Genomic DNA, 18728 nt, shown 5'->3' on the forward strand with positions numbered 1-18728 from the left:
ATGATACCTGTGCATTTTCAGGGACACCCCAGGGGTTTCATTCACATATGGGTGGTCCAGGTCCACACACCACTGAAAACCACATATAATAAAGTACAAATGGAAAGTTATATTCACAACTTTTATGGGGTCTTTTTTCTTATGGGGAGGTGTGCTTTCCAGAGGTGTTACCAGACATTTACTGTGGAATTGTGGGTCTATAAAATCAACAAGTTTTACACATATAATTAAATTTGTAGCCCTACAAATTAAAAATATATAAGCAGCTGTTATTTTTTATGAACGACACTCATAATGTTTGACCTTACCTTAACTTAAGGTAGATTTTCTAACCAGATTCTCATCTAATTTAACCCATAAAGACCAAGTGCTACTTTTGTGGTAGTTCCCAAATGATTTTTTCTTTCTATTTAACCTTTCTTAAGTGATTTATCACCATTTATTATAATATTATCCTCTGAATTTAGCATTTTTTTCCAGTCAAAATCAGACCGTGCTGACCATGTAGATGCTCATAAAACTCAGATTAAAGTTGAGGGTTATTATATCAAAAACAGAGAAAACTGAAGAAAAAGTGAGTTTTACAGTAAAATATACCATTAACTGAACATAAACCAAGTATCTCCATCCACTGTCATTTATTAAACTCCATGGGTTTTACTGGTAAATCAATGCTGTAGAAGATGACGGTGTTTCTAAGGTAACTATGGTGCCTCTGAACATCCAAATGGGTCATATCTGATGACCATGAAAAGATGACAAACTGTATTTTACACCAATTACTTACATGTATCGATAGGATCAGTGAATCAACAGGTATTAAACATTTAAGATCAGTAGATGCTTTTGGTCGCCGGTGGATGTTTGGGTCTTTATGGGTTAATACTGTAGAAATGTGATGCTAATGTGTAAAACCAATTGCAGGTTTTTCTTGAAAAGTATGGCTACCTGCACGAGGACAACCACATCCATAATGCAGTTGAGATACAAGCAGCCATTCGGTAAGTGATGGAACAGTTTTTCATCTCCTAAAAAAGATTTTAACCCTTTCATGCATTGTGGTCACTCCAGTGGACAGTTCTTCTCCAGCTGTTCTCTTGTATATTCATAGGTTTTGTTTTAGTTCCATATGAGCCAACACAGTGGACACTTATGCAGCATCCCATAATACACTACAATTCATACCATTACTATAACTTTGCTGTTCTTGATAAACCTGATCTGCAGTAACATGTTAAAGTGTAAATCAGTTATTTGTTAGACAAAAAGAGTTGTATTTTTGCATATTATATGAGGTAATAACTAGCATTAGAGTATGTTAAAATGAGAGAAAACATCAAATTAGCAGCCTTAAAAATGTTTTTATTTCATTGTTTTCATTTTACTTTCTGATATTGGGTTTTAAATACATATTTCTTTACTTAAAAAATTAAATGCATGGACATTTTTGTACCTCCATGAAAAGAAAAAAAAACTCAATCGCAACTTTTTTTTTATGCCTAAGGAGGTATAATAACACTCCAGAAAAAAAAAATCTTTACTAGGTTCTCATAATTCATGCATGAAAGGGTTAAATATCCTCCTGAGATACTGCAATGTATTTTTGTCCTCTGTAGGCGACAAAAGTTTCACAGTTTTACTTTAAAAATGCTGTCCATTGCAAAGGACATTTCACTAAAAATTAAATAAATAAAAATGATTTAAAAAATGTATCTGAAAAAACTGTTGCATTATGCAGTTTACAATCGAGACAAGTGTTTAATGTAAAAAAGCTAAAACTGTCACTTTCCTGGGTCTCAGGAAGTTATAGAATAATGACATGAATATCATCATGGAAATCAGTGTTGAGTGTAAATTCAGATCCAAGAGATGTGTTTGTTTGTCTCTTATTGGAGTTAGCTGGTTGTGTTCAGTGTGCTGATCAGGGGGAAGGGTGGGCTCGCTGTGGGACAGGCCCCAGGGCTGAGTGTGAGTTCAGGGCACAAAGTCACACCCTCACCTCTCCTGAACCCTCTCTGAACCATCCAGGAATGTCAGGAACCTCGCCCTCTGCTCCACATGCTCAGCACAGCTACTGGAAATCATTCACTGCTCTTCAACTGTTTATCATATTCTGCATCATGTAACCGTTTCCCATTTTTGCAGGGAGTTCCAGTGGCTGTCTCGCCTTCCCGTCACAGGTGAACTTGACAGCATCACCCTGAGGCAGATGGCGGAGCCCCGCTGTGGGGTCTCCGATGAGGGCAGTCAGCAGGTGTGGGCTCAGAGGATCGACACCATCTTCACCGGGGAGCTCAGTGCTGCAGGCCAGCATCGCAGAAAGAGATCTGCTACACAAGGTATTGTCCAGAGGAGTTTGTTATGTGACTGAGAGATGACGTCACCCTTTGAGGGGTTATAAAGTCAGTTAGCTGGGAGGGTCTACCTTTGTAAACCAAGACACTCAATAGAGCTGAGAGGTGTAATTAACGCTGGTGGAGTGTCTGATGATGCACACGTCTTAGGACTCTGAGCTGCAATTACGTACAATTAAGCGCTCACATTGTGTGCTTTTTCTTTACGAGAAAAACTCTAACTTTAGGTGTGTTCGATGATATTTGTTAAAATTACAAATGTCTTCAATGGAGATTTCTCAGTATACACCTGTTTTTCTCAAGGATGCAAGGCCAGCTCTCCTTCCAGGCAAATTACTCTGAGTACTCCATATTTAAGCAATTTCCTCAGTTCCTTTCCCTTAAAATACCACAGAGGCTCTCAGCTCAGACCAGTGCTGTAATGTAGATTATGTAGTGTGATTGTTCCCTTAAATTCCTTAGAAAATTATAAAGATTCTTTTTGGAGATTATCCTGATTTTCCTCTAAATACACTAATAAAAGCATTAAATGGCGAGCAGATCACTTCAGTTTTAACTGGCTAAAGATTGCAGGGTTTGAAGTATTTAAGGGTGGTTAAAATGGACTTAATTCTGCCAAATCTGTTGCAGACTCAGGTTAAAGGTCCTTTTCTAGCTTATAGTCTTGGAGAATTACTTTGGGGTGTAATTTGTAGCCTGTTGTGTATGGGACACATTTCCACTCCAAAGTACAACAACTGACCCTCTAATAGCAGGGTTTAAGGTCATTAATGAGTGTAGAGATTTGTTTATGGCTTCAATAGAATGTCCCCGGGTTAAGTCAATTGTCTTCACCTGGGACATTTGACGTAGAGTCTTTGCATTTCTATTAAAAAAAACATTTTCATGAATTTTGTCTTCACTTTTATGATTTTGGTGACAGTCAGACTATCCTCTGACTGTGCTTGGATCTATTTTCCCTGTGCTTCAAAGTCAAAGTTTACTTCACCATCATGTGTATTTTTCTCTTTTATAGCCTGTGTTTTCATGCTTTTTGTTCTTTGGCCATTCCTCACATCTCTTTGTGAAAGCACTAGGTTTTCTGCTCTTCCTTTCTCCGTTGTGCCTCCAGCCTCGTGGTGTGTGAAGCATCTGCATTCCTACCTGTCACTGACGAAGTTGGCTAATGTTCAGGGAATGCAGCGGTGGCTGATGTTTGCCCCTGCCTCTTCATGTCAGTACCTGACATGTTCCTCCTGGTAAACACATCCATAACTGACTGACTGGATTACACTGTGTGCAATGGGCCGGCTATCTCAATGGCCAGATATCTCCCTGGCTGAATGTCTGGATATCTCGCTGAGTGACTGAGTGTTTGGCTGGATTACAGCCTGTTCTTGTGTCAGAAAACGACTCTATCATTATCTCAGACATGACTCATGTGACAGGCGGCGGCATTATTACACAAAGAGCAGTCATAATGGCAGATACTTGTACACCCTCAGGTCAAACCTCTCACAAATATAGCTTCATATATCCATTGATGTTGTGTAGGAATGTAATAGTTTACGTGCACAGCAGTAGCGTGTAACCTCCACCTTCGTTATTTGTCTTTGTCTTGGAGAAGTCATTTATACAGTAGCTGTGTTTCTGCCTGTGGCTAAAACAATACACACTGAAGTGTAATGTCTAGATTTAGTGTTGGAATATAATTAAGTACTTTTACTCAAGTACTCTACTTAGGTACAAATTGTACTTTTTGCAAAATGTTTTGTTTTACACATCTCACTCAAACACATACTGTGCATTTTATGCCACAATATTTGTCTGACAGCTTTAGTTACTTTTCAAATATTTTTTTTCTCTATTTCCTACCCAGTTAAAACCACCAGTGTTTCTCTATAGGCTGAGAGAATTCTTTACCTTCTTAAACTAAAACTCTTCAAAACCCTCCTGGATTAGCAGGAAAGTGCACACATGTCACAAAACTGAACACAGATCTGTTTTTTGAGCTCATATAACACACAAGAGAAACACTATTAACATGAGAATCTTATAGAATATCATACACTGCTGAAGATTAAACCACCAACAGTTTATAAAGTAGTGAAAATGAGGGCAAACAGAAACATCTACTGCAGAAAAATGTGGTGTACACATGAATGTAGCTGTAATATTAATTCAAAAATATCTGATATAATAGCAAAACCCTTTTACTTTTACATCTAGTTTCATAGTTTAACTTGTAGTTCTTTTAAGTAGGTAATGAGTTCTGCTACCACTTTTTGATTTGGCATTTTGCCATTTACTCCTAGCAAAAACTTGCATTTGTTAATTTCAAGTATTTCAAGTGGAATTAACATGTATAGGAATTTGAATTGTCTTGTTGTAGCTTGTTTTCACAAATTGTATTAAGTAGTGCACATACTGATTCTGACCTGATTTAACTATCATGTTTAACTACAACTTGCACTAACACGATAACCTATTTAATCTGACAATCATTTGCTATAAAATATTGTGTGTGGTCAGATTTCTCTGTTTGTAATAGGTTATGTAACATATGTAATATGTTTGTAATAATTGTGAATTCCCTGTTGATTGCCTCAGACTCTTTGTTTCAGTTGTGTATTACATCACCTTTCAGCACCTCCTTACCTGCTGTTAGCATTCCCCTGTTGATCAAGGCCAACGTCGACTTTAATTTAATACAAAACACTTTGAGCTGTTTGTCCTTGGCCTGCAGGTTTGAGCATAATGCAGATGAGCTCAGCAGACCAGCAAACTGCCTGTGTGTTTATTCACTCTCAGCCATGATGCGATGATGTGATTTTTGTTTTGTGCGAACATCGATACTTCTGAGCTCCCTGGAAAATGAAAACAGACCTTGGCTTGTGCTGGGATGTGGTGGTCGCTCCCTCTGATATTTACAGAGCTGACATTCCATCACCCTTGTCCGAGATAAGAGCTGTGAGTGTGATAGGTGTGGGTGTGTTATTTTTCAGAGGTGTGCAGTTATAGATCTGTCCCTGAGCACTGTTTGCCCCGGCCATGATCGCTGCAGGGTTTGAGGACTGGCAAAAGCAGTATGTCGAATACGTCACCACCGCTCCAGACTAAGATGATTAACTCTGATGACTTTGAGGATGACACTGAAGATTTTCTGACTTTTCTTGTAGTGCCACCTGCAGGTCAAAGATGTCATCTATACTTTGAATATCTCAACATTTAATACTGGCACTACACTTAGATGATCCTTGGTTAATTTGTTGTAAAGCCTTTAGTAATTTTTCATCTGTAGAGACTGTGAGAATCACAGATGTGCAAAGGGACAGACAGCTGGGACTGGGATGTAATGAATCACAGTTAGTTAAACTAGGAATCTATATACATTTTAGTGTAATTTGCTAGTAGTTCTCCTATGTTCATATTTGTACAATCATGGCTCAGTGTTTTGGTAGTGGCACAAAGTGACTCTTTGCAGTCTTTAAAACATAAAAACAAACTGATATAACAAGGAAAATAATCTAAAAGAACTGTGTTAGCAAGATTTTTACAACAAAAATTGTGTCACTGCCAAAACTGTGTAATGATTCCAGTTATTAATTAACTTTTTTGCTTATATTCATTGTTTGATGCTTCTGAAGCTACACACTGTGATGCTGATAAAGGAAAAGAATTAATTTAGATTTTTTTTATTTTTTTTTTTTAATGTATGATTACTTCTTATTTCACTTCTCATGTGCCGACAGTCAGTTATCTATGTTTCACAACACTGTCATATTTTTCTGTTGGCATGCGTTATTTTTTGTAAGAATTTTGTGTCATCTTCACATTGTCTGTTTGATAATTTTTTTCTAAGTAGTGTTACTTTCATTCTGACTATGTTTTTATCTAGAGTAGTAGTTCAACTTCTTCTTCTAGTAAGTTTTTTTTTTTATTAGTGATAGTTAACAAGACATTGTGGATGAAAAAACAATACCAACAGATAAACAAATGGAAAATCAAACAAATAAACAAACAAAAAACAACAACAATGACAGAGTAATGACAAACAACAACGACAACATCATATTACAATGAAAAAGATAATAAATGTAAAGTGCAACTCAACAATATAGATTGATTAGGGGTGATAGGGTAAAGGGGAAGAGGGGAGTGTGAATGAAAGTGAGAAAGAGAGAGGGGAGAGTGAGGGGGAAAATAATAATTATTGTAATAATGATAATGATAATAACAACACAAAAATATATAATAATATTTCCAATAGTCTAATTTGCTAGTATTATTTTGGCGGTAGAGGCAGAGGCAACCACAATACAAAAATGGGTCAAATAATTTAATATTTATAATAATCTATTCATATCAGTTAGTATCAGTTTGAATTTGTATTAATTAATTTAAATTAATATGGCTATGGGAGGGTGGAGCCAAGCACACAGAGCCCGAGGAGGACAACTGCTAGTAAGTTGTTTGCAAAGCTTTCAAACTACTTTCTCCATCACAGGGGACTGTACTGTTACTGTGGCCTTTTGCAACCTGGTTTTGCTCACATATTGTTTCTATTTGTCGTCTTGTTTTCCTCATTTTGATTTTCACCCTAAGATCTGCAACACAAACAACAAAGTCCACATCTTAGAATCAGCTTTGTATGCGTGTGTCAAACAGATTTGTTCACACCAGTAACAAGCAAAATCTCTGAGCACCTCCACAAACAATAACGCTGACTATCAGATGATCTGGGCACTTCCTAATGTCTGTGATAACCACCACACTGCTGCTATAGAGCACATCATGGTAATGACTTCCATAAGGGAAGTCGTGGAATGTCTTGAGTGTCTGACTTCCTGGCTTCTCTGGTGTCCTCGGGGACCGCTCATTCAGTCTGAGACGAAGAAAAGGCACAGCACAGAATCTCAGCATCATGTGGCAACAGTCCTGATATATATGTGTTTCTTCAGGGAATGAGAAACTGAGGTGGAGTGGGAAAGCCCGGCAGCGCTGTCTCACTTGATCTTCACTGACAAAAAACAAAAGTTATAAAGACACGACTCCTGATCACTCCTGGGGTTAGAGTCTAACCGTTGTGTATCATTTTTGTTTTTTTAATGTTAACCTATTGGTGGAGTCTTAGCGCTTTAGCCTCCAGGTATTACCACTATTTCTGTGAAACATTGCAACACAAGAATCACATTTTCCCAACCTAACGCCTTTAGATTTATGTTGAGTTGCATCTGAAGCTCAAATTCTATTACCGTGTTTAGACTTAAGAAACACAGACTGATGTCAAGCCCACGGCCTAATGGTTCTAGATATCCAGATATTTTGGCGTCTCCGGGGTGCTATTGACGTCCGTCTTGGGAATTCACAGTATGCAGCACATAGGTTTGTTTATCATTCCCATCTCTTACATTAATCTCTACTGCGCCGTGTTTAAACAAGCATCAAAATAACTCTCATAAAATTATCCGCAGATCCTCTTGCTCAAACCTGACGCCTCAGTATGTGAATATGAATGAACAGATGTGTGCTATGTGTGCAGACTTCCCACTTACATTCAACCTCAACTGCTTTTATAAATATTTTGACAACTCTAAGCATTGAGTTATCGCGCCACTTTCCATTTAAGCTCCAGATGTGAAAGTATGTATACATTTATAGAACCTTGGTGGCACCTGGGAAGTCATTTGACGTGGAGGATCTACTCCATCAGCCACTCCAACTCCATTTCAAGTTTGTAAATGTACTTTTGTTGGGTAATTAAGAGACACTGATGTAAAACAGGCTCTATTGTGGATGAAAAACACTCAAAACCCTTAGAATCACATCAAAATCAGCCAAGAAAAGTTTAGATATTGTTAGTGATGGTATTTTCTGGGGTGTTTGAAGGCTTTGACTATTTCTTTTGTTGGTTCTTTAACTCTCTGGATGTGGAGCGTCAGACTGAACATTCAAGGTCTCCCTAAAGGTCTAATATCTGATGATTATTTCCTGTGAGGCAGCCTCTCGGTCTGCTTGTTTTCGATGTGTGCAGCATGGTTGAGATCCATGTGCGTGTTTGCTTTGTTTCCAGATTGCCACATTGTGTAATCCTGTGTATATATGTAGAGATTAGAGTTGTGTAAATTAAAGAACAGCTGAATTTAACACCCCCTTCTTCCCTCTGTGCCCGAACAAATGTGAGATTCTGATGTTAGCGACACATGTAATTATGTTTAAGCTGAGAAACCACAGACACGTGTTGAAGTAAATTGTTTAGTCATGCGTGTGTTCAGAGTGCTTGTTAGTTTACCCAGCTGTGTGCTAACGTGGTTAACATCCTATCATTTTGGCTCGACCTCCTGGATGCGAAGAGGCACGACTCCAAAACATTTCAGTTCAGCATGGGATACCTGGCATCCGAAATTATAATAGAGGATACAAAGCTGTAAATACATAGCCATGGTGGGTAATAATAATAAAAACTGTTTGTGCTGCTTTCAGATTAATGCTCCCAGTGTTATGGCAACAATGAAAGTATTATAAAAGGCAAAGACTGTTATAAATCCAGACATTAATACAACTGAGCATAAAAGAAAATGGGCAGAGAGGAGTATGACTAATGCTTATTCCAATTATTTCCCAACTAATCCCTTAGGTTGTTGGGTTTATAGAGGACAGAACTCTGTTTTAATGCCTCGCATAATTTCTCAGAACCAAACAGTCTAAAAATGTTTGGTTTGTTTAACCAACAATCCAAAAGGTCACATGCAAAGTCATAATAAGACAAACTACACAACTGTCCAGCTCAAATGTGGAATATTTGGTATTTTTGCATAAAAATGACAAAATTAATGGTTTTAAAACTTAAGTAACTTGTGCTGAATAATAACATTTGCTCAACTTTATGACAGTGGATGCATTATTCAGCTTTTAGTCCACTAATTTAGTTAATTCAGCTTTAAAACTAAACATACGGTCTACCATTGTATTTAAAGGACTTTGACAGAGTACTAGAACTCCTGCCTTTTGCATCACAAAACTGACCTGCAAGTCATATTATTCAATAGGGTGGGACCAAATATTGATAAAGGAATATGCTGTATTAATAACTTCACAAAAAGACCTACTGCAAATATGGACATGGAATTTGCAGTCATTGTTTGTGTGTTAAAGATGCATGAAGACTCTCTGTACTTTTTTGTACATTATTTCATCTGAGGTGTCAAATTCTGTGAAAATAGCCACAATTAAGTGAATGAATACACAGTTCCTGCTCATTTGCCTTTTTATGGGTGTGTTGCTCCTTCATGGTTCTGTCATCAATGGGGGAAATTAAATGTGATAGAACTGTATCATTTAGTTTGTTATTTTCATTATTATTGTTAACATGACAAAACCAAAGTTGAAATTGTGTAGCTGTGTGTTCATCTGCTCTGTCAGGGATTGTAGAAACAGTTTGTATGCTTAGATCGTGTGGCAGTGGGCGACTGAACAGCATTGAACTGTGGAACAAAAAGGAGAAACTGTTGTTGCATTTGTGTTTTCCCACAGTAGGTTCTTTCAGCCAGTTACTACCTAAGTTTTATAAGTAAACTTAGTAAGTATGACTGTAAGTAAAGAACATAGATCACATAGAATACAAACCTTCATGTCTTCTCTTTTGTTATTGTTTGTTTCAGTTGAGAAGTGGTACAAGCGTCACCTGACCTACCAGATCGTGAACTGGCCTCGCCACCTGTCTCTGGGTTCTGTGCGGCTGGTGGTGCAAGCCGCCTTCCAGCTGTGGAGCAATGTGTCAGGTCTGGTTTTCCAGGAGGTCCCTGAAGGACCCGCAGACATCCGGCTGGCCTTTTATGAGGGAGACCACAACGATGGGGCTAGTAACGCCTTCGACGGACCAGGTCAGTCAATAAACTGGGTCTAAACAGGCTTCTCATCCCAAACACAAATATAACACATACACACATATTGCATTTGATATAAAAAGTACATGTATATATGGAATTAATTACCAAAAAAAACACTGTTGCCCATAATGTTGGAATAAAATATATTTACTTCTTCTCATGGAATGATTATGATAATGTGATTTATTCTTGATATATAAAGTGTAACTCAGTATGTAATCATTGGACCTGGTCAAAGGTGATTACTGAAAGGAATAAAAAGAGGAATGTGTGTGAAAACTAAATTATTCTGACTTTATGGGCAACAGTGTATACTGACATGTCAGCCTGGTCTCCACAAAGTAAACCAAGCTTCATCAGTGCATCAACCTAATCTTAAAACTGTAATAATACTGGAAAAACACAAACAAAACAATATTATCTGTGAGCAATTTGCCTTTATATCCATGCCAAAATAATCACAATTGATTGAAAAAAATATAAGACTGAAAAACTTGTACATATGTAGATAAATTTTGGTTTAGAAACACTGATATTTACAGTTTACAGAAAAGCACAATAACATCATATTACCATAGTGACTGGTTTGGACATAATGTATCTGCCACCTTTACAAAATAGATTTTAACTAAATGTAAATAAAGCCTGTAATTTTGTTTCCAAATCTGCTAATTGTTTTATGACAACGTAGAGAAAAACACAAAACAAAAAGGTATTAACACAGCAGACTGGTTAACATATAGGTTACAAGGTTTGACACAACCCTGTGACACATCTAACTGTTTTACAACTTACTTTAATTTCCAAAGCAGATTCTCTGAAACAGTCCCTCATTGCTTGACACTATGAATCTAAATATCTATATCAGATATCTTCTCAGATATGTCAATGTAAAATATTGGGGGCTTCTAAGATTTCTATATCAGTTTAATGAGATGGCCTGTGATAAATGTATGTGTTTTAAACATATATTCACAGAACTAGAGGATAAATATATATTAGATAATAACTTTTCATCTCATAGGTAACACATAGCAACATTATTCTTAATATAAGGGCATATATCATATGTCAGGTAGTACATTTCCATATGTGACAGCTACACCGAACAGGGAAAACATGTGTTTTTGTTTCTGCATGTGTCAACGATTGTTTTGTGCGACTTATCTCAGTTGTAATCTTGTGTGTATGTAATTTGTTCTCAGGTGTTTCTTGTAAAGCAGATCTTAATCCCTACTTCCTGGATTAAAAAAGCTGAAGAAGTCCTACTGTTTATGTGTAAACAATAATGGATTACTGAATAAACAGAGTTGAGGCCATAGTTTGATGACAGGTCTAGTTCTTGTGGGATGTGTGGTCACGTATAGGATAACCTTATATGTGAGGTCGGATATGTTATAATACAGATAATCTTGATCAGCTGTTTTAAAGATGTTTTAGGATTTAGTTGGTTGTAGAATATTAAATGTACAATAAAAATACTGAATTAGGTCAGAATCAGTTGGAAACAGTAAATGTTTGTGACTTGAAGTGAAGACAAATTCCGATATTTATTCTCTCCTTATAAATGATCATGTGTTGTGTTCTGTTCCATACGTCCGTACAGATTTGGGTCAAAGGGCTTTTGTTTACTCTGCACCTTCTGCATGGAATCAGCTCCACAAGGACTGGAAACTAACTGAGATAAATTCTTTGAGTGCTTTTAAATCCAAACTGAGAGTCCTTGACACTGACTCCATAACTTGCTCTTGTTTTTCTCAATCTGCTTGTAAATATGATTTTTACTAACTATTTATTGTTAAATGTGTCTGTTATATGTGTTTTAACTGTGCAATCCTGTAACTGTGTTGTATTTGCTGCTGCTTATCTTGGCCAGGACTTCCTTGTAAAAGAGGTTCTTAATTTCAATGGGATTTTTCCTGGTTAAATAAACATTTAAATGTATTATGAATATTAAAGTGACTCATCCTTGTACTCGGCTCTTCAGGGGGAACTCTTGCTCATGCCTTTCTGCCTCGCCGTGGAGAGGCCCACTTTGACATGGCAGAGAGGTGGACGCTAAACGGACATAAGGGACACAACCTGTTCATGGTGACAGCCCATGAGATTGGACACACTCTGGGACTCGAACACTCGCCTGTCCGCCACGCTCTGATGTCGCCGTACTACAGGAAACTCGGCCGCAGCCTGGTGCTGAGCTGGGACGACATCATCGCAGTGCAGCAGCTGTACGGTGAGGCCACAGCACACACACACCTCCAACACTGTATACATGTTTATGACATTAGATATTGATAATGTTGTGGACAAGCAGCATTGTAGCCCAAATCTACAGACTTTCAGATATGTCAGTGTTTACAGATGTATGATCCCAATTCCAAAAAAGTTGGGACACTGTTAAGGTGTGAATAAAAACAGAGTGCAGTGATTTATAAGTCTCATAAACTATTATTTTAGTCACAACAGAACATGGAATCATCAGATGTTTAAACTGAGGAACAAATAAGGTAGTTTTGTATTTTATGGCAGCAACACATCTCCAAAAATTTGGGATGAAAGCAACACAAGGCTGGAAAAACAAGTGGAACTAAAGATAACATTTAACAAATAATTAGGTGAACTGGCAACAGACCAGTGACATGACTAGGTAGAAAAAGAGCTTTGCTTAGACAGACAGTCTCTTACAGGTGAAGGTGTACATCTGCAAAAGTGGAACCATTGCAGTACAATATTCAATATTAAACAATTTTAAAAGACTTTGAATTCCTCATCATCTATACTACATGATATAATTAAAAGATTCTGGAGGAATTTCTGTGCGCAAAGAAGAAGGACAAAAATCACTACTGGATGATCTTCAGGCCCTCAGGCAGCACTGCATAAAACCGGCCATAATTCTGCTCAGGAACACTTCCAGAAATCACTGTCCATAAACAATAAATGCAGGTCAAAGCTCCATCATGCAAAGAAGAATCACATGTGAACCCAGAAATGTAAAAAGTTCATTTAAAATGGTGGTTTAGTAAAGTCAAAACGGTTCTGTGTTCAACGAATCAAAATCTGAAATTCTTTTTGGAAACAATAGATCTCTGGGGCAGCTGTGGCTTGTAAGGTTGGAGAATTGGCTTTTGACTGAAGGGTTGCCGGTTGGCTGAAATTGATGGCTGGTGTGCCCTTGAGCAAGACACTTAACCCCCCATTTGCTCCCTGGGCGCTTGACATGGCCGCCCACTGCTCCTAGTCTGCTCTGTGTGGTGTTCCTGCATGTTTCAGCTAGTGATGGGATGAATTTCAGTGTTTTTTCCCTGAACGTCTGTAAAATATACAGACAGATAACGATACCTAATTCTCAAAGGGGAGAGGGATCATGTGACCTGCATCTGCGATGGTATGGGGGTGCATTACTGATTATAGAATGGCCAAATTGCACATCTGGAAAGTAACCAATGTACACAGGTTTTAGAGCAACATATGCAAGGGAAGGCTGTGTATATTTAAGCAAGACAAAGCTAAACCACATACTGCATCTCATTACAACAGCATGGCTTCATAATAGAACTGGCCTGTCTGAATTTTAGACATTTCACCAATTGAAAATATTTAGCATATCATGAAACTCAAAAGAACTTCTGAGTTTACACATTTTATGTTTTCTGTTTTATTCTGAATAAAATATGGGTTCATGAGGTGATTTCTAGTTCACTGCATTCTGTCTTTATTTACATTTTACACAGTGTCTGAACTATTTTGGAACTTGGTTGTTTGTCTCTTTAATAAACAAGGGGAAAGTTGACAGATGGCGCTTAGAGGAAGGAGTATTTACTAGTAGCCAGCATGGAGGTATGTGTGGTGTTAAACCCAGCACCTTTACAGCACACTCACAAATGTTTGCCAATTTTACTTCAGGTCAATTGAGCGAGGGCTTATAAAATCATGTTTTTGACAAGATGATGAATGTTTCACTGTCTGGACTGATATGGTTCAAAGACGGTGAAACAAAGCTGAAGAATATTTAGAAAATGCATAGAATAGACTCATTTAATGAATGAATGATCGGAAAACCAGGTTGCTGTAAGGAAACAAAACCAGATTGTTACAGGACTGTCTTAAGTCTTTAGTCGTCTGTTGCCCATAAAGTGGCAGTGAGCTGTGAAGAGCAGGGAGGTCGTCCAGCTGCACGCAGAACTAGAATGAATAGAAGAGAAAAGTCTCTCTTGGATCCCCAGGAATCAGAAATCTGTTCAGTACATTTACTGTCGAAAAGGCTGTGATTAAAAGACAAAGGCAGTTACTGAGATTTAAGAGGAGATTGTCTGTAGAAAAAAAACAAGCTAAAGACAGAGCCTTATTCTATTGGTGAAAAAATATATATACATGTGTATCTATTAATTGTAAACAACAGGAAGGGTCTGATCTGTCAGTTTTAGTTCTGTATCATCTCAGTACTTTGAGACCGAGGGCAACAGAGACAATATGAATGTCAAAATAAAACGCTCTAAACCCAAAAACACACGCTTGGACACACAAACTGTGTTTTCCTCACTGGCAGGATGGCTGTTTTCCCACTCACAGGCAGTGCTCTGTTTGTATATTATTATCGTACCTCTCCTAGTGTTTACCTGGGAGTTGCAGTGTGTCAGCTCTGTTGTGACAGATTACTGCTGTTGCTGCACAGCAGATCTTGGCCTGTGTGTGGGAGCATTACATCCATCTTTGTGTATGGCAAAAATAATACTGTCCATTTATAGTGTTGTCTTTCTGGCATGTGTAAGGCAGGTTTCTACATGTGCTACTGAGTCTTTTCATTGCATGTGCACTCCGACGGTTGCACAACTGCGGGACTTCTTAACTGTTTGCACAAAAACCAACCACTTGAACTACTGGATCCCTGCCTGTGATGGTGCAGTTGCTGTGTGAAGTACACTACTTTCCCTTCTTGGAAACAAAAACAGGTGTAATACAGCTGCAAAGAGCCAGTGAAATCCTAATTAAGACTAGCTGTGCAGGAATGCTAGCACGGCTGCAGGATAGTCACTTAATTAAGCTCTGAATGTGAGATCCCACCCAGCAGGAGCTTACAGGCAGACCAGATGCTTTCTGTGCTGTTTAAAGTCTGAGGAGTCCCATCTGCTCTGCCTCTGGAGATATTCTGGCCTCATCTTCCTTAAAAGGTATTTGCCAACATTTTCTCCTTAGGGCCTCCCTTATTCATCAGGACAGAAAAACACTGCTGCCTCCTCCAAGCACCCTTTCAGATACATGTAGTTGAGGTCAGAAGTTCAAATCCACCTTGGCTAAATGTAGTCAAAGTCATTTTTTGTAAACATTTTATTTCAATATACATTTACTCTAACAGCTCTGGCATCTTACTCATGCAGCTGAGTCTGATTTAGGTACAAACCCATTTTGATTTGCAATTTAAAGGCAATGCCATCAAGTGTCAACACAGCATACCCATCTGAGACAAAATAAACACAGGCTGAAACAGATAGAAATAGATCCTAAATATAATCATATACATCTTGCCAAGGTCTGTACAAACTTACAACATCAACTGCATTTTCATTTTAGTGAAGTTACACTCTAATCCTTTGCTTCCCAAACTTAAAGGGGTCATATTTTGCTGAACCCACTTTTATTAGTCTTTGGTTCATTTATTTGTGTATTTGGACCCTAATAGTTCATAAAGTTTGAATTTGAACCCTCCAGGTGCTGTGAAGCTATCTTTATATTTATTTTGGCAAAAATCGGGTGGATTTCTACAACCCGTTTTAATTCCCATTTAATTTGTTGCATCTTTAACTAGTTACGTCACGTCATTTGCCCATATAAGGTCAAGACTTCTGACGAACATTTCTCAGAGTACACCATAATTGTTTATCAGCAGCAGCGGTTGTAGTCCATTGTGAAAATATGTCCAAACTTTGAGATGATTACCTAAAATGTTCAGTTGTTGGTTGAACGGGACAGAGCAGCACAGCCAACAACCTGGAGGGGGTGGGGTGTGAAGTGGCTCATGTGCATTTAAAGGGCCAGCGCTCAAAATGACCTTTCTGGTGTCATTACTCAGAAATAGGGTTGAAGATGGACCTGTGGAGTTGAATTAATGAAGAATTCAGACCCAAGTATAGCATTTACAGTTTATGTAGACCACAGGGAAATATTTTAAAATGCATAATTCCATTTAAAAAAAAAAAAAAGAAAAAGAAAAATACCACTACTCAGGGTCAGGATCCAAAATTGGGTTGGATTATTTGGTTCCCATTTATCAGAGGAAAATATCTAACAATAATATGACATATGAACTAATTTTCCTAATTAAAACAGAGGAAGAGTTTTACAGAGTATCTAAATGTTGTAGCCATGAAAACAATGTAAAATACATTAAGTGATTAAAATAATGTAAAAGATGAAACAAGACAAATTGACATAAAAAATGAAAACAATGTTAAAGAAGCAGTGACATTGGAATGATGTAGTAGACACAAGAAGACCAAAAACAGAGACATCTCACAGTAAAAAATCTATAGCAGTTTGTGTTGCAGTTTAATAAGTTTAGGACCTGAGGAGATGCTGGATTTGTCTTTGGATCTCGAGATGATAACATTTGGGAGCCACTGCTGTAACCACTAGAGGGTGTGTTATTTTTTAAGGCCCCTGCTGTTATACGACCAACTAAAACACACACCTATGTCCTCTTCCAGGGGGGCGTACTATACTATTACCAAATTTCACATCACAAAACCTGTCCAGAATTACCAGTATAGTATATCTGTACTACTTTTTCATCAGAGGCAGTTGGCAGCCAGCTGAAAAAGTATGAGAAACACCCCAGGGAGCACTTGCTAATGCTTTAGCAATTATCTAAAACACTTATGAAACCTGTCTGAAATTACTTTGATGGGGGCACGTAGTATAGCCTTACTACTTCACCACTGGAAGCCATCAGCGATCACCATTTAAAGCCTCTTAAACTACCTGAAACACCTCAGGGAGCACACACTAATACCTGAGCAATTAAAGAGAGCAGTTGAGAAACATATACCAAAGCTAGTGCAAAATGGAGAGTTTATTGAACACATTTCAGCAGGATGGAAATACCCCCACCACACCGCCAACTAACATCCATCCATGAACACCCTCCATAGAACCTCAACTTTAACTGTTATGTTTCTTCTCCTGCTGCTACAATTGTCCTTTTATTACTGTGCATAAAGTGAGTAATTGGCTAAATAGTTTTAGAAAATTTATGCAGCAGGGGCAGGTTTTTCTAATCTTTGTCAGGTGTGTTGTTGTTGTTTTGCAAGTAAGTAGAAGGTTTTCCCCCTTCATGCCTCCTCAATCCATACCGATTCCAATCACTGTCAAGTCAAGTTAATTTACTGTATTATGTGCCCATACTAGACATTAAGAATAAGAAGCAGCAATCAGTAGTGGCGTCTTATTGACTTTTACCTAGAATAGTGGAAAAAGGTTTTTGAACACCCTTAAAATTGTACCCAATCTCAAATATTGTCTTGAAATATTTGCAGAAAAATGTTTTTTTGTGTTTCTAAAGGTTGATTGATGATTTTTTTTTTTTTAATTTATTGTTAAAAAGAAAAAAAAATAACAAAACTAAATTCCTGACAGGTTCACCATGTCATGCCCTGGATGTGTTTCAAGGGGCATTAACTTGCTGAAACATCCAGTTTTGAAGTTGTCGGAACAGAGCACATGCAGAGGGGAGCATGTACAGAAACACAGGATAAGTTATTGATACCCTTTGTGCGAGCACAGACAAGAGTTCATTGGTGAAAGTCAGAAAATTGAACCCACAAACAGGAGGCTTGCATCCAGCCCAGGCTCAACCCAGGGAACAGGACACACCCCCTAGGGCAAGCAGAGGGGGCCACGTCATCAGTAGTGTTCCTCCAGATCATTTGGTGTTTCGGCCATTCACACTATACACCCTCACCAGAGGCGGCCAGCTACAGGGTGATCAGCCCCAGCTTGCGTCCCACGCCTACGCCCAGCAGGGCACCCCATCCCCCGAGCCAGGCCCGAGCCGACCACACCCCAACCCTGACCTACTACTTGGGGGCCCAAGTGGTGTCGTTTCTCTTTATCCAGAGCCACTGACTGCTTCTTTCTGCTGCCTCCGATGCAGCTTTAATGGCTCTGTGCAGGCCCTGGCCCCTTACTCCCAGGTCTCTAAGGAGTTCTGTGGTAGATGTTGACACAAACCCTCTACATCCAACTTCCACTGGGTGAACTTCTGTGTTCCAGCCGCGATGTTGTACTTCAGCGGCTAGATCAGCATAGTGCAGGTGTTTCTTTTCATACGCCTCATCCACAGAATCCTCCCAGGGTACGGTGAGTTCGATAATGTAGACCTTCTTTAGGGAGGTGGACCAGAGCACCAGGTCAGGTCTTAAGGTGGGGATGGCAACCTCTGGAGGAACCACCAGCTGTTGGCCAATATCCACCAGCATCTTCCAGTCACGCGTTAAGTGCAGCTGGCCTC

General features: G+C 38.5%; 1 protein-coding gene across 1 annotated transcript in view; it reads left to right on the plus strand.

The window, feature by feature from the left end:
• mmp28 (matrix metallopeptidase 28) overlaps window positions 1–18728 on the plus strand; it is a 28067-nt gene that overhangs the window by 2624 nt on the left and 6715 nt on the right. Inside the window, exons 2-5 of the mRNA XM_030151744.1 lie at window positions 925–1001; window positions 2146–2339; window positions 9995–10216; window positions 12210–12455. Coding sequence (XP_030007604.1) covers window positions 925–1001; window positions 2146–2339; window positions 9995–10216; window positions 12210–12455 — 739 coding nt within the window. The remainder of the gene's footprint in view (window positions 1–924; window positions 1002–2145; window positions 2340–9994; window positions 10217–12209; window positions 12456–18728) is intronic.

This window comes from Sphaeramia orbicularis, chromosome 13 (genome assembly GCF_902148855.1).
Source record: "Sphaeramia orbicularis chromosome 13, fSphaOr1.1, whole genome shotgun sequence".
NCBI lineage: Eukaryota > Metazoa > Chordata > Actinopteri > Kurtiformes > Apogonidae > Sphaeramia > Sphaeramia orbicularis.